The sequence below is a fragment of the Sturnus vulgaris genome, chromosome Z, assembly GCF_052056855.1.
Source record: "Sturnus vulgaris isolate bStuVul1 chromosome Z, bStuVul1.hap1, whole genome shotgun sequence".
Classification (NCBI taxonomy): Eukaryota; Metazoa; Chordata; class Aves; order Passeriformes; family Sturnidae; genus Sturnus; species Sturnus vulgaris.
Window position 1 is genome coordinate 74,255,210 of NC_142283.1, and position 20,042 is coordinate 74,275,251.

The 20,042-nt window shown below is 38.5% G+C and overlaps 1 protein-coding gene across 34 annotated transcripts in view; it reads left to right on the top strand.

Moving 5' to 3' along the window:
• UBAP2 (ubiquitin associated protein 2) overlaps nucleotides 1-20,042 on the top strand; it is a 224,130-nt gene that overhangs the window by 44,734 nt on the left and 159,354 nt on the right. For 12 of the 34 annotated variants that reach the window (XM_088156708.1, XM_088156716.1, XM_088156722.1 and 9 more), the window contains 9 exons: nucleotides 5,886-5,938; nucleotides 10,436-10,503; nucleotides 10,709-10,898; nucleotides 11,556-11,769; nucleotides 13,210-13,475; nucleotides 14,465-14,637; nucleotides 15,719-15,926; nucleotides 17,104-17,143; nucleotides 19,688-19,865. In XM_088156708.1, coding sequence (XP_088012834.1) covers nucleotides 5,886-5,938; nucleotides 10,436-10,503; nucleotides 10,709-10,898; nucleotides 11,556-11,769; nucleotides 13,210-13,475; nucleotides 14,465-14,637; nucleotides 15,719-15,926; nucleotides 17,104-17,143; nucleotides 19,688-19,865 — 1,390 coding nt within the window. Of the gene's footprint in view, nucleotides 1-4,656; nucleotides 4,717-5,885; nucleotides 5,939-10,435; nucleotides 10,504-10,708; nucleotides 10,899-11,555; nucleotides 11,770-13,209; nucleotides 13,476-14,464; nucleotides 14,644-15,718; nucleotides 15,927-17,103; nucleotides 17,144-19,687; nucleotides 19,866-20,042 lie in introns of all 34 variants that reach the window. The other 22 variants (XM_088156698.1, XM_088156697.1, XM_088156705.1 and 19 more) reach the window with 3 other exon arrangements.

Sequence of the window (20,042 nt, forward strand, 5' to 3'; positions counted from 1 at the left end):
GAAGAGTCACTGGAAGAAACCTGTATGTAAAGAACTGTTTAGATATCTTAATACTGCTTAAGATGTCACCTAATGTGGTTAAGGAGCATAAGTCCTCATAGAATTCATTGGTCCACAGGCTTTAGAAAATAGGGTGTGAATGTCTAAGAAGAAAAAGGAAATAAAAAGTTTACGAGTATGAATTCACTCAGTGACACTGGGATGACTTTGGAAGCCCCAGCTGCACAATGCTGAAATGTGAGACTGCATGAAGGAGAGTTCCAAGATCTGCAACTTTTGAAGAGAAAAACTATTAACTAAAGCACAAGTAGGCACTTGAATTGAAGCCAAAAAGCCATTGACCTGTCGGAAGATCAAGGCAGATGTATGTTTCCTTGTGAAGTTTCAAGTGAGAAGTACACACTTCCAGCAAAAGCCAAGAGACTGACATAGTTTGTAAAGGAACCGTATGGCAGTGGTCTCATGGTGATTCAGAAATGAGGAGGGTGGCCTGCTTATGTGTGATGGGAAAAATAGGATACCTTGCTGCTTCCTGTGTTTTGTGAGAGGAGATGAAGGCAAAGGAAACCTTGTGTTAGAATGGCAAAAGTCTTGTATGTTTTTGTCCTCACTTGGGAGCCACTGAGTGAGTTTCTTTTAAACTGCAGAGATGGGTAGCTCTTCTGATCTCTTCATTGGTGAAGACCACTCAGGTGATTTTTCATCAACTCCTGTGTCAAGTTTGGAAACTGATCCTGAAGGGCACAGTGTGCTCTGTTGAGCTCTGCTGTGAACCACTTGAGATGCAGCTTTTTGAATGTCTTACAAGCCACTTCCCACTTTCCAGAGAAGACAACAACAGGCTCAAAGTATAGGAAGGCTTGTTAGGCAGCTGTCTTGTCACTTATTGCCTTCTAAAGCAGTCTGGAAGATTGGCTTTGAGTGTATTAGTGGTTGTTAATGGGAGCATTCTTGCCAAATACACTGTCTCTGTAAGGAATTTCTTTTTAAATTACTTGGTGTTGTAGCACAAAGAGAAATACACCTTTTATTTCCAATTTACATTAGTTTTTCAAATAAGGAAGATACCTAATGTCTTAAAAATTCCTTTGGGGATTCTTATGTTGTGGTTTTCTACCTGTTAGCAAGGGATAGGGTATGTTATCACAAATGTTGCAGAAGCTATAAGATTAACTAAATAAAGATCTGCAAGAAAGGTACTAGGAGACTGGACCAGAGGTAGAGGATCACTGGTTTGTTACTACTGATTGCAGCTGTAAGGGTGTAGCTGTATATGGCTTGTGCTCTACTCTGGAAATGAACTTTCCCTGCTAACTCAGAGTAGCTTCCATGTGCCTCTGTTACAGCGGCCTCTGTCCTGGTAGACATCTCCTTTGTGTTCAGTAATGGAAGAAATCTGCCTAGGAATAAGAGTAGCTTGGTATGGGTAAACAGATCCCTGTAACAGTACGAATGTGTCTCTGTGAGAGGTGTGCTGCAGACAGAGTGGTGGAAATTCAGTTTTATGTGTGGAATTTCTGTTTGGATGCCAAGCACATTTTTGCTATGCACATGTCACCAACAAACTACACTGGACTTCACTAACACAGCTTAAGGCATGCGTAGAAATTTGGGAAGCATTGTAGGAAGAAGGTGTGAGAAGGCATTTGGGAATTTTCCCTGGCCTTATCAGATGAACGAATCTTTGAGGTATGAATGAGTGGATGTCATTGTAAGGCAGTTCCTGCAAAATTATTTGATTGGTGGAAAATTAAAGTGAACTAGTTAAATTTGAATGTTCTTCTTGGGTGTTAAGCACCTTTTCGTTGCTAATCTTAATTTACTTTCAAATGAAAAAGACACTATAAGTGACAAAACAAAAATGTCTCTGTAAAGCGTGCTTTCTTTTATTGTGTTGCTTATTTAGACAAACTCTAGGAATGTCTGAAAGAAGTCCCTGGGCCGAAAGGAATCACTTCAGAAAGAACAGGCTTTACAATCGAATCATCAGTTTTATCCAAGTGGGTAGCACTTTCAGCCTTGTGATGGAAAGCATCTTGAGGGTTTTTAGAAGAAACTGCAGTTGAGGTGGTAATTTTAGAGCAGAAGAGGCTGCTGGGAAGGAGCATGGAAGCAGTGCTAGGCAGGGACAGTGGCGGACAACGTATGGGGCTGGAAGTAGAGCATAAAGTTGAGCATGATTTGACTTGTTAATCCCAAATATTAATTTTCATGTTTCCCCCGTAAATTTACAGTGCTGTCTTGTTAATTACAAATCAATGACCAAGTTAAGTTCCCAATGGGGAGTTAACTAAAGTTTTGAGTGTGGGAACTATATGTCTGTGGAAAACTATAAAGCCTGCAGTGGGTTTTGTAGATGTCAGGTAAGAGTTTATACAGTAAGGGCAGGAAGGAAAGCCCTCTTTTTATTCCTCATTACCCAGTCCCATTTCTTATTTCATCTAAAAAGAAGGTAAACAATATTAGCTCATGCTATCTACTTGGAAAACTAGTGTCTTTTCATCTGCAGTTACATTAAAGAGGAGGTAACTGCCTAGAGAAATAAGAGATCTTTGCTTATCAAAATGTTTTCTGAAGACATAATACAAATATAAACTCTTTGTGACATTCTGAGTTGTTTACTAAGTATTTCTTCCTTTAACCAGCACTGGGGAAATGAATATTTTCATTAAAAATAAATTCAGTATTTGTTTCCAAAATGTAGTTTCTGTCATGTGTACTCTGAAACTGCTCTAGAACCTCATGCCCTGAATTGTTGCAGATGCCAGAGACCTCATGGTAACTTGAACAGTGTTTCTAGGTGCACCATTGTATAATCCAGTAGAAAAGCTAGCTGGTTCTGTGAAGGTACAGTCTAGTGTTGGCTGAAATATAGACTGAAGGGCGAGTCTTTAATAGTTCATAACGTTTAAGTCTAATTGTATTCCAAATAAAGCAACATTAGTTTTCCTGCATCCTGATTTATATAGAAATAATGTACAGATGAAAGGCAAAGAGAAGGGACAGATGAAGAGAAACAAAATTACCAATCCTCCTCCAAAAGGGAATAAACTTGAGCAGCATGATTCCTCTCTTGGCTTTTTTGTAATGTACAGGGCAGTGGGAGAAAATGAACGCAAATCACAGCAGTTCTTATACAAATAATACAATATACAAATACAATACAAAATACAAATTATATTGGAGGTGCTCACTTCTTGAAGTTGGTTGTAAAAATAGCCTCCTGTTCTGGTAATTTACTCACATCTCTACTTTGATAGAGTTTCGTAAGTTTCACGGAAAAACTTTTGTTATCTTAGTTGTGAACAGCCTTTAATTATTCAGAAACTAAAGAATGACAAGAAATAAAATAAATTATAGAGTAACTTTCAAGAGGGACATTTGTGTTCCTTGAAAGGTACAAGGAAGTTGGTGTTTGGCTTTTTGTTTTTTGGCAGTTATGTGTTTGGGGTTTTTTTTCAATATCTGCTATAAAAGTCAGAAGGAACATTTTAAGGAGCCCTTCAAGTCTTTCTAGAATGCAAATCCAGGCGGAAAGAACTAGTACATAAGTTTGACAAAGACCAAGTCAAATTTATTTTAGGGCTAATATCAATGGTTATTCAAAGAAAGGGTAAAAAATCAAATGGTGTGACAGGAAGAGAGGAGAATTGGAGGAACATACCGGAAGACTCATCAGAAGATGTATTCTATTTTTCTTGACTTATAACTTCCTAAAACTGAGCTTATTACAAAGAGGAAAAAGAAACAAATAACTATCTAGGTTGAAGCTTGTATGATAAAGATCCTTGAAAACACAAAGCATAATTTTGACGGAAAACAGGAAACACTTGAATCGTGATGCTCTGCAAAGCTTGGGGGAAAGATTGGGAAGAGGATGCATGAGCTGCAGTAATGCCAAGGTGGATTTTGGACTAAAAAGAAATTGATGTGTCTGTCCCAAAATCTGACTTAGAAATCCCATTAATAGGAGGAAGACATTTAAAAACTGGATTTAGTGCAGAGAAGAGTCTTGAAATAACTGAGAGTGGAGGGATTGATTTGCGAAGGAAGAGTGTTAGTAAATGACATTAGTAAACTTTGCAGCTTGGGTGAACTAATAAAAGGGTGAAAGGCTGTACACAGTATTTAAAAGAGTAAACCCTCAGAACTAGTTTTAGAAGAGAGAACAACAGATAATTGTTTAAATTGAATGTCAGGAAAACATCACAAGTATTATTCCAAATAGGTTTGGTCTCCCAAAGGTGGTGGAAAATACTCAAGAGTCTGACTTGATGTATCTGAGCTCTTTTAGTATTTATTTTATCAGACTCCAAGCTCTGTTTTAGTATTCTGGTGTCAGTGCAGGGCTTGTCTTCTAGACAGGCCTTGGCACTGGCTTGTGGGAGATAAATACAAGCAGGGCAAATACTTTGATTTCTTCTTCAAAGAAGAAATACTGGGGGAAGGGAAAGTTTCCTCTGAAAACTGCTGCTTAGTGGGCTTTTCCTCCTTTTCCAAATTTCTGTAGAAATGTGTGGATTAGTCTAGAAATTTGAGGCGTTGTAGTAGTTTTATTACAGGGTATGGTTATTTATAAAAACATCAGCCCTGGTTAGGGGCCATTTGCTAAAATGTGAGCATGAGTGTTTCAGGCAACTCTATATTGCTCCACAGAGCCCACACAGAGCGGATGTTACCTTGCTCAGGACCTGCCAAATAATTTTGGATTCCAAGGTATAGTTGCCCTCTCTTTTCCCCCCACTCTATGTAACCTTCATGGTCAGCCCGTTTGCCTGACAGGACTGGCGCCGCTCGACCCTCCTCTGTCAAATCCCGCTGCGGTGTCACAGGGTTCCAGAGGAAGCACCAGTGCAGTACTGGCATTAGGGACCAGGTGGCTTTGATGCTGTCTTTGGGGGGGACTTGTTTCTGGATTAATGCATCTCAGACAGTTCCTGGTTAAGTGAAAGGAGATGATTGAAGCAGCTGTCTTTTCGCTTTTTGATCCAAGGTGTTGGTGGCACTTCCTTTGGTGTTGGTGTTTTCATTGCTCGTGGTTGCAAAGTTTACACAAAGGCTCTGGTTGTTGTTGGGATAACCTTCCCCATACTGTTGCCAGTGGTCAAGGCCTTCAGTCCCTTTATTTTTCTTGCATGTCTGTACCTGCTGTACCTGGGTTTTTGCATCCATAGAATCGTTTTATGTGGTTTTTCTATTTCTGCATGCTGCACTGTGCTCCAGTATTTGCCAAATCCACTCTGTCACAAGTTACAGGAAGTGTTTTTTAGCTGCAGTGGAAATCTAAAGACTGTCCTGCTACCATAGTAAGAATTATTTATGTTCTAAAATAAGTTGCTTTCTCAGGGGAAGGAATTGTTCTACTCTGAAGAGTGAGTTAACAGGTTGGAAAGTAGTCTCCACAGGCATAGCCTGGGTTTTGAAATCTAATATGTTCAAAGTAGGATTGTGGGTATTGGAGCAGGTGTTGTGGTTGTGCTTTGTTCTGTATGAATTTTTGTGTGAAAGTAGGTGATCCTCTGGGAGGGTTAAGTAACCTCTCACTGTCGTTGGACTCACAGGAGAAATTTCTTCCAGTGTTTGGGATTAATCACCGAGTGCAGATGTGCATTCATGCAAGTTAATTCCAGTACCCTAGTGGCTAAGAAATTCCAGAAATTAAGGGCAGAGGAGATGGGGGAGTGGTGGTGTTTCCCTCCCAAAATTTTAATTCTGCAGGCCAGTTTCCTAGAGCTTCCAACCGTGTTTCCAAATATGTTTCCAGCCTCCATCTCCTTACTTTGTGTTCCACTGATTATAAAACAGGATTGCTTGTAAAGCGGAAGGATTGAAACACAATGTTGTTTAACTTGTACTTGTTTTCTTTCTTTCCCCAATTATAATAGGAGCATGGAAAAACTCAATAGAAGAATGGACAGCAGAAGATTGGAATGAAGATGTAAGTGCAACTGGTTGGGTATACCAATTGATTATTTATTCTCTTCGGAGTTTGTTTTCAAAAACTAAATATTTGAAATAATCCATTATTTCAAGTTTATTTCCAGAAGAGTGAAAATAAGTCATCCCTTTTGCCTCCTCCTGTAAGGTGAAATGTCAGTCTTAGTCCTGGAAATGTGTGAATGTTTCATGTAACTGATTTGGAATCTCCATCCTCACCTAATGACAGGGATCTATCTTTTGAGAGAATTGAAATAAACTCTAAAATTCCTAGGTTTTCTGTATCAGTTGATGTCATAGAAAGCTGACATATTTTAAACCCGTCCTTGGTTTCTTCAGTTTGTGCTAGAGGTGGACAAAGGGCTAAGAATGGTGGAAATTTATGGGCTATTCTCACCCCTGTTTGATGCTGGTGTAGCATCTGTCGTATGGGAGGGGTGTTGAGCAGTGCTGACTAGGGATAGAATTTGTTTTAATTAGTTACTAGAGCTGAATAATTTGCAACTCTTTTTTGAAATCTCTAGCCCATTGTTCATTTTTATTAATTTTGCATCCTGGAAAAATCCCTATAACCTAGGAGAAAGTTTTTTGTCTGCTAATATTCGCAAAGAGTGAACAAAATGTCAGATGCAGATACATTAGCCCAAAACATGCACAAAAAAAAAAAAAAAAAATTTCTTTTGTTCTAAAAATAATTGCATTCTATTACAAAACATATTAGTGTACTGGAATCTGCCTTGCAAATTTGAAGGACCCTTATTGAATGTGGGCTTTTGTAGGAGGGCTGTTAGTCCTTCCTCCAGGGCCAGATGCCATCTCGTGCCTCGATCAATGATTGGGAAGTAAAACTAAAATAATTGCTTAATAAAATGTTTGTGGACTACCAAAGGTATTGGAATTGCATTTGAAAATAAACCAGTCATGCGGTGAGATTTGGACCTCTGCAAGATTTGACCTATTCCAATGAAAAATGCTTTAATATAGCCAAGTATCAATTTGACACAGCTTCAGAATAAGGGTCTGGTGTCTGGAAAACAGCAACTCAAAAGTTTTCAGGATTATAGTGGATGATGAAAAAAGAAAAGCTAAGCATGAACTGATGCAGTATCAGAAAAGCTCCTATTTGTAGTCTTTTTGCCTGTTGGCAATCTTCTCCATCTGTTATTAATTCTTGTGCTATGTTTTTGTATGTGGATGCCTCTGAACTTGATTCTTAAGTATCAAATGAAATTTCTCATTGGTTTTACAGATGAAAAATTGTATATAATAGCTCAAAATGTCTGATCAAAGATCCTTGAGAGAGAAGATTTTAGCTTAGAGAATCTGAAAGGGTTATTTTAGGAGCTTATGATGGACTCTGGTTTTAGTCTAGCAAAGGTGCAGTATGAATCTGTGTTTAAGTGTGTAGTAAGCAGTTCTAGTGGCATGACTATTGATTAAATGAACCAAGGAAGGTGATATATTTGCTGTCTGGAGGGAAAGACAGGGTGTTTTTCTAAAGAATATTTCTGTTTAAATGTCGTGTTCTCTAGTCAGATACAAGTTATGAGCAAGTGAGTGAAATCTAGCATTGTTTCACCCAAGAAGAATTAGGTCTTTGTGACCTAATAGTTCTGTCTGGTCCTTATCTTTTGTAGTGAGTATTGAGCAAGTATAATAGGTTGTCAAGGTGCTATTAAATAGAATGGAAACTGCTTGCAGTGAAAATAGGAGGTTGTATTTTGTTAAAGGGATATTCAGGGCATGAACAATGAACGACTAGACAAATATTGAGGTTCTTTAGGTGGCTCTGGGTTTTGCTCTTAAAATTGTGATCATGCTCTCCTGGCTAAAGAAAGTAAAGTTTAACTACAGAAATTATTTTCTGGAGACAAACTATTTAAAGAGAGAAATAGAATAAATACAAATTTCCGGGAAGGGGGTGATGCCAAATATTTTCTGTACAGTGTTGGTGGCACTAGTTTTTATTTGAAACCACAGAAACACTTTTTTGGAAACAGGAAAGGGGAAAAACGGTGTATTTTGATAGAAGTGGTTTCTTTACCAGGAAGCAGAATGAGAAGTTGTTTTAATTTCTTTACCTTCACTACGTCATACCAAAACAGTAATAAGCTTTTTATTTTCTGATTTGTTGATGGTGAGTTTCCGTGAGGATGCTGGAGTATGTTTTCCTCTTCTCCTCACCATTCCTGTACTCCTTTGGGAGCTGATACCTGGTTGTCAGGTGTGTTGTATGTTTGGTGATTGGAGAATGATTTTATCATAGGAACAGGAGCTGGAAAGCACGAACATTTCACTGCAGATGGAGGACATACCCCTGTGAGGCCAACACCGACAAATGGCTCACAACCATTCGTTCAGTTCTGGGGAAATGCCAGAGCCTCAATGAAAGATTTGTGAGTGTAGTGTGCAGCGAGCATAATGGCTTGATTGAGAGCTGAAAATACTACTTGTGAGAAATACTAAATACGTCCATGTAATTAAACTTTTCAGCTGCCACAGCACGACATACATGTTTTGACAAATGCCGTAATCCTTTCAGAGTCCTGAATTAAGTGCTTGATTGGACCTTGTGGCAGTGGGTTTGCCCCAGGATGTAGTGTAAATTTCAGGATAACTGAGCTGGTAGCCAGAGACATTTGTTTGCATGCTGGTTCATCTTTAGAGAGCATTTACTCTCTCACACATAAGGCATGCGTTTGCATTGTCACAAACATCCTCAGTCTCCTTAATTTGCTGAATTTTGGGGGGGATTCATCAGTGTTTGTCCATGGTTAGTCTTTTCCTGGGTTATGTGAGTGTAAGAAACTGTTGACATTACCAAGAATTTAATATTAACCGAGGGATTGCAGACCATAGAGTTCTGCTTGTGCCATTAGCTGACTTCCTTGTGCCATGTAATGCAGGTATATCATAATACCCCAGAAAGTACAGTACACATTGCTCTAAAATAAAACACGTGATGGGGGAAGTGCTGAACAATAGATGAACAGCCTTTTTAACTGAAATGTACTTAAGTGGAATGTTCTTTCTTTGTTTCGGTCAGTACAGAGTTCTGGGCTGTCAGCATTAATCTCAGGACAAGTGATCCAGAAATAAGGGATTCGAGTGCATTGTGCTGGCAGCAAGGGAAGGGCAAGAAATGGAGGGAGCAACTGTGGTAGTACTGATTTCTTCATGGCCTCATGTACTCCTTGCAAGAGGGTGCTGGGAGAGTACGTGAAATCTGCCTATGAGTGATAATTTGCTCCCAGTCAGCCCTCCTGTGTTCTTCTTAAGTCAAGAGTGTTTCATAGGGGATCTCTGTCATATGTCCATGTTCAGGGATACACATGCTCTCAGTAGCGGTGCCTGTGGGTTGGCCAATGAAATCAGCTCGTGTCCATGATATCCTTTAAACTGGGCTGCTAGAAATGTATGCAATTAAAAATGCATAATTTCCTAGAAGAGCTGTATCAAATGGCACATTCTGAAAGTGTTCTTTGAATAGGTTAGTTATTCTTCAGTCGAAGACAAGGCTACCAAAGGAATTAAAGGTGATTTTGTGAAAATTTAATTTAAAACACAAGCATTGTACATGCGTATCTCTGCCTTCCTAAAACTAACCCGTACTGGCTTAAGACCTATTCTGGTTTGCAAGTACTCCTGTCGATAGAAATAGATTAGCCCTAGGAAGTTGTAGCTGTTCAACTACTACTTTTTAAAAAAGAAAAAAATATTAAAAAATCCAACCATAGGGCAAAAAAACCAACCCCCTCTGTTCCCCCAAATTCCGAGCAGCTCAATTTCCCCAGATGCCTGTGCAAGCATCTCTCTGTAATGTAACAGCATGGTGAAAACAGTGCGGCTTTCCTCTGTGGGTGATCTGACTTGTTACTTGAGTGTCAGCATGGGCCTCATTTTATTACTGTTTCTGAGCTCCTGCTGTCAGAGCACTCAGTTAAAGATCTTATTGCCGCTTCTAACAGAGCTGCCAAGAAGGAACCATGAATGCTGGTTAACTGTACTTACCTGTACTTATCTGCCTCTGCTGGTCGTGGCAGCTGACATGTCAGATGCAAGGATACATGGAATGAGTGGGAGCAGTGTAATGTGCAACAAGATTTATCAGAGTTGCTCTAGTGTCATAAATTGTCTGCACATTGATGGAAGAATGATTGTCACATTAATTACTTTCTACTGGTGTATTTCAGTTAAACGGTTTCCCAAACTGATGTAGTTACATTGGTATACGGTCTTGTGTTGGTGAGTGTTTTCAGTAGGTCAAATTTCCTAACCCAGCCCTCTAATTTAAATAGGTACTTGAGTCTGTGGAGAAGATTTTACTGAAGTTTGGCTACATGTTTTTGTCTTTTTAAGCAGAGCCTCACAGTAGCTGTTTGTAATGGTAGTTTGACTTTACTTTTATCTTGAAAGTGCATGACCAAAATTGAATTTCTGCAGATGTTGCAGCAGGGAAATGTGACCATATAAAACTCTTCCCTCATCTCTTTTTCAGCTTTCTGAAACAAAAGTCTTCACTGCGTCTTCTGTTCCAGCTGAAAATCATGTGACTCCTGGGCAAAGGTAAGCTCTTCTTCCATGTTTTCCCTATACTTTAAGAGCCTTCTCCTTGATTAAGCAATGTTAGCTTGCACAGATAAAATACTGAGTAAAAACTCTGCCAGAGATTGGCCAAACTCATCTCAAAATTGAAAAAGCCTTGCTTGCAAATTATTGTTCCTGTGAGTTTGCTGTGTTCATTCCAGCCGAATTTCACTTTGTCTTACAGCATTGATTTGGTGACACTGCTTCAAAAGCCGGTGACATCTACCCAAGAGACAGAAAGCAACTCATTTGAGTCTCCCCAGCAGCAGACCTTTGGCCAAGCCTTAGTATTCACAAATTCACAGCACAGCACCCAGATGGCATCAGGAACAGGCAGCTCCAGTGCTGTAAACTCTTATTCTCCTCAAAGTCTGGTAAAACTATCTTATACTTTCTAAATATTATGTTTTCTAAACGTTGTTCGTGAGTAAATATTTCAGGTTAAATAACTTTTCCAGTGCCAGTCATTTAATGGTATTTGGTGTTTGTTGAAAAAGCTGAAAATTAAGGATATCATTTGTTCCTTTCACCCTTTTTCCCCCCCTCAAAAAAAAAATTACTTGTTTTCATTTTGCTGGTTAGTTATTTCTGTGTTTACATGATGTAGTTATATCAATTTTTTATTAGAGAGCAGATGTGCACATTGCTTGCTGATGTAGGTAGTAATTTGTTTATAGTTAAAAGTTGAAGGCCAGAAAAGTGATGTATTATTTCCAAGCACATATTCAAGTTCTTCTTGTGGAAGCATGCCTATTTCTGAGTTAGTTTTGAGGATGTGAGATGAGGTGTTTATTCTCTAATAATTGGTCCAACTATTAGTAAATCTATGGTATTTTAAGATGCATGGGTTTAAGTGAGTTAGTATTATTGTGATTACAGTAGTGAAAATTTTTACTGGTAATTTGTTAATCTAGGTCTGAAAAGATTTTGTTTGCTGCTGGATAGCAGCTGTACACATTGACCCTATGATTATGTTCTATTAGTTAGAATATTAACTCTACTCCTTCCCCTCTTCTTCTGTCTTTTGGTAGTCGGCAGTTCTTTGTTCTGGCTTTGGAGAGCTCAGATCCTCTAAACTGGCAAACTCTACTGGGTCCCAAATCTTAGACCAATTGAAATCACCAGGATTGGGTCAGTTTACCTCTCAACAAACCAATAGCAGTTCTGCAACCACTAGCACAGTTGCTGCATCATCCTGGGATCTAAAACCACCTAGTACTCAATCCTCAGTCCTCAGTCAATTTGGTAAGTGCTTTGACACAGCTTCTTCTCTCTTTCTCTCTACGTTAGCCAGTAAGATTTCTTAATGCCAATAATAGTTTAACATTACTTTAATGAAAGACTTGTACTAAAAAATTGAATCCTACTAATACAATTACTTAGAACATTTTAAGCATTATGTTTATTTTCTGGTAATACACATCACAAGTGTATCATAAAGTTTTGTTAAGCTTAAGCCTATCCATATATGTCATTACATCTTTAAAGTTATTGAGCCTTCCGGGTAATGACATCTTTGATTTAGTGTGCTTGAATATATACATGGAACTTCATTGGTGACTGTTTTTTGACAAAGGCTGGAAAATACTTATTTTCATTGTAGCTATGCTGCTTTTAGCTGAGTGCAAAGTTGTGTACTTGTATTTTGTCTTTTTTTCCCCCAGATTTTCTCTTCTAATCATTACATGAATTTTGAATGAGTACTATGTAATTTCTTCATAATGCGCATCACGCCTCAGTGTTCTTTCCCTAGTGTGCTGTGAATGATTCAAGTTACTTGTTTTATGTATTTATAATTGTCTGAGTTTTTCATATAATTGAGTAACATTAGTAGCAACAGTGAGAATGACAGAACCTTATTTTCTGCAGTGTTGTTCCTAGCATTGTGCTCACTGTGAAGAGGATAGCTCTTGTGTCTCTCATGTGTGTGTATATGTTTATGTAGATAAGCAGCTATTGGTAGCAATTACTATCTTTGACATGCAGAAATTGAAAAAAAAAACAAGTACATTTTAATGCTTTATAATGGACTTCACCAACTGAATAAAAACCCCTTCACACTGGAAGTGCTGGAGGTCTCTATGGTGGTTGACCAGTGCTTAAGGTCACTTCATGGCTTTCAGTATCCAAAAACTATGAAAGGGAAGACTGGGGAAAAAATCTGTTCATGTCCAACTTTGCTTTGACTCTCAGCTATTATGAGATGGTAGAAGACTTTCTATTTTTTTTTATCCTCCTTTGCAGGGGAAAGGAATCCTAAATCATAATACCTCTAAATTGCAAAAACTCTTAACCCCTTGGAAGTAATCACGTTCTATCAGCACAGTTAATTGCAATGAAAGTTGAAGTGTTTGATTAAAATAATCCATAACAGTTTTTGAGGATTAATGTGTGTGATAATATTGTGGCTGTGTAGATATGTTTGTTATCATATCTTTGGAAAAAACTGAAATAATTCTTGGCCACAGCTGTTTATTTCAAGTAGAAGATGTATCAACTGTTGTCCTTTATAGTGTTAGAGTGGTAATAATCCATGTGAAACCCCTGTGATGTCTGAAAGGACTTGCAAATGCTGTAGGATCATAACTATTAAGTATCACCCAGATTCTTGCATAAAATGTAGAACTGTGAAGAGCAGAGTTCAATGCTTTAATTTTGATATTTCTTTTTCCCAACACTGACCAGACTTTAAATCTCAGCCTGAGCCATCTCCAGTTCTGAGCCAGCTGACCCAGCGGCAGCAACAAATGCAGGTGGTTCCTGTTCCTCCTCCTGGGCTGGAGTCCTCTCAGATAAAGCTCCGAGAGCCATCACCAGTAGACACCTCTACAGCTGTTAGCAAAATATTACAGCTCCCTGCTATCTCTATGGATAACCAGGCAGTGACTGTTCATCAAACCCAGCAGAAACAGATCAAACCACCAAAAAGGAGGATAACTCCAGCATCCAAGGTGAGTAATTGAGTGGTGGTTTGTTATTAGTAAATGTAAAAACCACAAAAACTTGTGTCAGCGGTGGCATGGTCTGCAGGACCAGAGCAGTGACTACAGGGCACTGGTGAGGCTGCACCTCAAATCCTGTATCCAGTTCTGGGTCCGTCACACAAGGAAGATGTTGAGGGGCTGGAGCATGTCCAGAGAAGGGAGCAGAGCTGGGGAAGGTCTGGAGCACAGGTCAGGAGCACCTGAGGGAGCTATGGAGGCTCAACCTGGAGAAAAGAGGCTCAGAAGGAAACCTGATCACTCTCTAGAAATGAGGGTGTCACTATCTAGAAATATGGGTGTAGCCAGGTGGAGATGGGTCTCTTTTCTCAGGAGTGACAAAACAATAGGAAACTGCCTCAGGTTGCATTAGGGAAGGTTTAGATTGGATATTAGGAAAGATGTAATCACCAAGGGGGTTGTCAGTCACTGGAGCAGTCAGCCCAGCTAAGTGATGGAGTTACCATCCCTGGAACTGTTTAAAAGATGTGAAGACGTGGTGCTTAGAGACATGGTTTGATAGTGCTGGCTTTAATAGTTGGATTTGATTGTAATTTTTTTGTCCAAGTGAAGTGATTCTGTGATTTGATTTGGTATATGTTTTATATAAATTGCTAGGGAGAAGGGAGAGCAAAGACCTTGGTGTGTATTTCTTATTAATGAAGCAGGAAATACTAAGCTGGATAGTTACTAGGTCCAAAATATTGTGGTGATATCTTTTGCAAACACGTAGCTGATTGCTCTGTATGGAAAATGGCTGTTGCTGAGTGAATTTTAGATTGAGTTAGTAGCCACAACATGAATATTGGTGGAGGGGGTAGGGATGTACACAGATGATACTTTGTTATTGTGGAATAGTATGGTTTAGTCCTTCAGCTCCAGATTAGAGCAAAATCAGTGCATTAATTTCAGGTTGCAAATGCATGCAAAGGAATTACAGCTTTTTTTCTTTCTTTAAGATTCCTGCCTCTGCTGTGGAGATGCCTGGATCAGCAGACATGACAGGGTTAAATGTTCAGTTTGGAGCTCTTGAGTTTGGATCAGAGCCTACACTCCCAGAGTTTGGATCAACTTCAAGCAGTGAGAGTACCAGCCAGGCGACCAACAATAGTTTATATTCAAAATCTGTAAAGTATGTGTGAGTTGCCCTCCTGCATTCTCAGGTGTTCTTGAAGGGGGTCAAGTTTGTGCCAAAAACATCAAGACAGGGTTGCAATATAATGAAAGGGGAAAAAAATATGATGACTTGTTTTCTGTGGACTGTATCTTAAGTTATAAATTTCATCTGTAATGATAATCAAAATATCCCTGGATGGGTAGATGTGAAACTGGAGATGATATGAATATAAATAACCTTTTAATAAGCTATCCTTTATAGAATTTCTCATGTTAAATTGCCCTGGTTTTCAAGTATTTTGGGGGTTTGTTCCTCACTACCCATGTTTTTCTCTGTCTGATCCAGCAGAGTTGACCTTTGTACCATATATGCATGTTAGTAGATTGGCACCAGGTTACAGATATGATGCTCCTATACAATGAGAAAATTAGAAAAGCAGCTAGGCTTTCTGTATGCAGAAGCTCTAACTGAAATGCTAAAACAACCAATGATAAGTGCCAGTGTACCAGTAAACCATTTTTAATTCCTTACTCATTGAAAAATCGACATTAGTAAAAAGCTTCTTGAAGTTAATTCAGGAATATTAATAAAAATGAACTTTCACACAACTTTTAGTTTTAAAAATTATATTTAAAATAATTGGAAAATAAAACATTCCTGAATGTGTTAAAGTATTTTTTAGCTCTTTGCATAATTCATTCTTTAACATTGGAATTCTATTGTAAAAAGAATCCTATTGTGGTTATTCATCATACACCAGACTTTATCAATTTTGTTTATTTAAAAAAGACTATGATCATTAATTTATCCATAGAAAAGGTGGAAATAACATGACTGAAAAGTGCTTGTGTATAAGTTCTTGTCATGGTTGGGCTGCAACGAGGAAGCGGAAGTAACGCAGCTGATGTTTTGAAGCAGTGATTAGTGAGGACCAAAGCAATATTGTAATTTTTTTTAATATTCTTAGATTTTCTAATATAAGTAGTGTAGATTTTTCTGCATGTTTAAGGTAGTTCTAGATAGCTATATAGGAGCTGATATTTTCATGGAGATACTTGAAATGCTTACCAAGATGATAAATAACTTCTTTTTCCAGTGATCCTTTGAATACCTCTTTGCCAATATCCAATACAGTACAGGACTCCACCTACACAACCTCTGCCATCAGCTCTTCCAGTCTGACCTGCTCATCCCAGAGCACTAGCCCAGTAACAACTTCCTCCTATGACCAGACTTCTGTGCATAGCAGGATAGCGTACCAAAGCTCCATGGCTCCGTCTGAACCACCTGCTGTTGCAGTTACGGTGAGTTCATTACAGAAACTGGAGCTTGAAAAGGGGGAATATTCTTACCTGTTAGGTTTGTATTCCCCTGATATATTAATGCTTTAACCAAGCCAAGTGGTATTTTTGATTCCTAAGCCCACCCTCTTACTTGTTTTTGCTTTTCCTGGTGTATAGTCATTTTTGGTAATACTGTATTTGGGATATAAGAGCTTCTGATTTTGTGGGTCTTGACATCTTAAATTGTCTTTTGACTATTTTTTTAGTAGCACTTACAATTCTACTTGAGTTTCCTTCCCTGAAGCTAAGGAGCTGTCTCTATATGTCAATATTAGTTATGGTGTTTTGCCATAACTTGGCGGTTTTTATACAAGAGTATATTATCTACTAAATTTATATGGCAGCTAGCAGATGAATCCCACTTTTGTTTTTTTTTTTTGGCCCTTCCAGCAATACTTTTCAGTTGTATTTAAAAACTAGTGGGAATTACTTTCATGTATTATTTTAATAAACATAAGGACAGGTCTAATATAGGACAAAGAATCTCTTGGGAGATTGAGACACACCTGCTGTCTTTGTATATGCAATGTAGGTTTGTTTTAAAAGAACTGAGTTTATTAAATGTGTTAGGAACTTGTGAGAGTTTGTAAGTGTATTTACTTCTGGCCTTTGTTATGTGTTGGCTCAGTCACACTTGTCTTCTGCACTAGCTCGTATGTACTGGTGAGGATCAAGCATAGACTATCCACTTCTGTACTCCAGCGTTATCCAAAAAACAACTGGTGCTTCTCAAGTCTTATCTTTCAATGGAAAAAAATTGGCGTCTGTGTAACTTGGATAGTTAAAATTGTGAGTTACATTAGATCAAAAGCACAACCATTTCCTATATGTTAATGCAATTCCTTCTTTCATATTGGTGTGAACCTGAAGTTTGTTATATACAGTACATGGGAAGGTCTGCTGCTGATGGGTGTATTATGGGCAGTGTATGGGTTTCTCTGTGTTCAGGACACCTTGCACTTGAGACAACTTTATGATGTAGTTCTTTTAAAGGCAGTAAAAATTTAATTTTCTGCCTTGTTGTTCAATTTAGTATGAATATAGAATTTTGCATGAAGCATGTTCAATGTGTGATTCAGTCTGAACGTTTAATATATCTCTAAGATGATCTATTAATTCGTTTCTTCTTTGTTTACAGAACGGGCACAGTGGTGTTAGGACACAGGCAGCACTTGACAGTAAGTTTTCAAAGCTTGGTTGAGCACAGGACTTTCTGTTTCTTCCTTGCTACTTGCTGTGCACACAAGCGTAGCAGTGACATTGGGTTTAAGGCTTTATATTGTTCTCCGTGACTAATTTATGGCTGGCCCATTTGACTTTATTTGTGCTTGCATAAAATGGTGCTTGCTTCTTGACTACAACTGAAATATGAAGGCAAGTCTATTAAATCTACAAACCTAAACAGCTTTAGAATTAGAGAAGCTGCTTTGCTGCTGGTCTTCCTTTTTGAATTTACCTGCTAGAAATAATGTAATATAAAATAAAAATGAAAAATTAAAAATAAATACAAAATTTTCAGCAGTTCTTCCAGTTCTGAGTTGGGAAGCTGCAAATAGCATTTAGCTATAGTGAAATTAGTCACATTCTTTGAGCACACCACCCTAGGTATAGTTCTATCTCTGCCCTGTTAGAAGCCTGTGGGGAGTCAAGAGAGAGACATATTCTCTGTTCTGAGTTTCTTGATACCTTTCAGATAATACCTCAGTATTGACTCTGGTATAGGTGTTAGTTTCTTCATCTTGGCCCGTTTCTACTGTAGCATGGATGTAGCAGGCCTGCAACTCTCTACTTGGAGTTTAAATAATTAAAGGACCATATTCACGCTTCTGATCTTTGTGCTGCTCTGTGGAAGTTTTCAAGGACAGCGGTGTGAATAAGTGTCTTTTGGAATTCCAACCTCAATTTTAGGTCTAACCTCATCTTAAACATCTCTGCAGGTAGGACATTAGTGGGACAGTGTTTTGTTAGTGCCAAGTTGAAGTTAAAAGAGCAGGAATTTGTACACTCCAGGAATTACTGTGTAAAATATTGACATTTACAAAGACTACTTTTCAACATGAAAACTTTTGTAGTGTAGTGTACAGTGTAAATAAATTATAAAATTTACTACAGAACCTGTCCTTTTTTCTACACACAAAACAAAGGTCGAGAATTTCTAATACTTTTGTGTTCTGTAATGCCTTTACTAGTCTCTTTTCCTAAGCCAGCTCTCCTTTGAGAGCATTTCCGATTTCTTCTTCCATTAAGTTTATTTTATGCATCCAAATTATTTTGAATTTGTCCTAACTTTTCTAAGTACTTTTCCCCTTCTATATGTGCTGTAATGTTCTTTGTTGTTCATCTCTCCTCTCTGCTATTTCTTCTTTAATATCCAGATCTTGAGCTTCCTAAATCCTTAATTCAAAGTACGACTGATGTGTTTTACTTCTGACCATCCTACTTGTCTCCTGGTTTTCTTTGTCTTGCACGTTGCATTCAGGCATCTTGTGGGAGGTCTTAAGATAGTGATTCTGTCCCTTGTGTTGAGGACATCTACTTCAAGACAGGAATCCTGCTCTTAATATATTGAGAGTTTTAAATACTATTTACTCTTTTTTTATATGACTTTTACCAGAAATTATTAGGTGATATAGTTGCTGCCTTCATAACCATGTTTGTCACTTGGATTTCCTTCTCTAAGAAGCCATACTTGTTGCCAAGACCAGCTTCTCTTGATTCATGTTTGCACTGCAACCCAACAACTTGACTTTGGTCATTTAGCTAGGAAATCAAATCAATACAGTGAACAAACTCTAGTATATAACTTCCAAATGTCTATCTTATTTTTGTTTGCTAACCAGTCTAAAGTGTGTTCCCATGCATTACAAGTTAGTGATAATCCACTGAGTAGTGGTCCCTGGTGTGGTGTGTGAACATGACCCAGCAGAAGGTAGGGCTCAACTCTTCTGAGTTGTATTGATGAATGAGTGTCTCTAATTCTTTGTTATTTTTGTAGAAGAAGAAATAAGTGGAACAGCTGGGAATCATGTTGGGCAGTAGAATTTTTAAGCATTTTATTACAGTATAGTGATCCTATAAGCAGGTTTTAATCTGTGTAGCCTAAAAAGCGTAAGATAAAACTTAGCACTTTAAATTATCTAAGTAAAATGAATCAATATTTGACAATTCCTTAGCCATAAAAAATGCTTAATGCTGTGCTCAATTCTGGCCTTTCATTTTAGCTTCTTTCATTCTACTGCAGTACACTTTTGACTGAAAGTGATAAGTTATCTATCCCTGTACTCCATCAATCTCCATCTTGGTCCCCTGCTTTGTAGGTCTGAATAAAGAGAGTTGTAGGTAAAACTAGAGTTGTACAGTGCTCTGGAAAGGCAGAAGTGACTTGCTTTTGCTGAACCAAAAGCAAGGAATTTTAAAATAACTTTTGAGTGTAAGTTAGTAATCCAGATAGTGGCAAGTGAAGTACAGAAGATGGTTGTTTACTACATGTATAGCAGTGATAATTGTAAATTTATTATAAGTAGAGATCTTAAAGGGAAAAAAATGGTAGTTCAGTTGTGTTTGAGTTTTCCTTCATAGCCAAATTGCTTGATGCAGTTGCCAGTTCTTAGATCAGATTTTTACAGATCAAGGGGAGAATGCTACTATGTTCCTGCCATCTGGGCTGGGACATCAAGTATGCTGGAATTTTAATTTGAATGCCTCTTTTTAACTTGTTGCAGCTACTTCATCAGCACCCAAGACAGAGCCTTCCCCCTCACTACCTTCGTCTGGTTCTCTGCCCAGTGTGGTGTCCACCACGGCCTCGCTTCTGTCTTCAGCATCACAGCACGTGGCAGCATTGCCCAGTTTGCCTCAGTCTAGTGATCTGGCCAGCAGCTCGCTCTCCCAGCTGAGCAGGTAAAGTAAAGTTGTGGTAACCTGGGGGGGTCAGTTTTGGGGATAGGACAGGTGTGAGGGTGGTTCCATATGGGGCTGTCAGGCACCAGGGTTCCCTTTGCTGATGTGAACCAGAATTTGGAGAGAGTTTCACAAGAAAACAGAATGTTTCTGGTTGCATGAGCTCTGGGCTGCCTC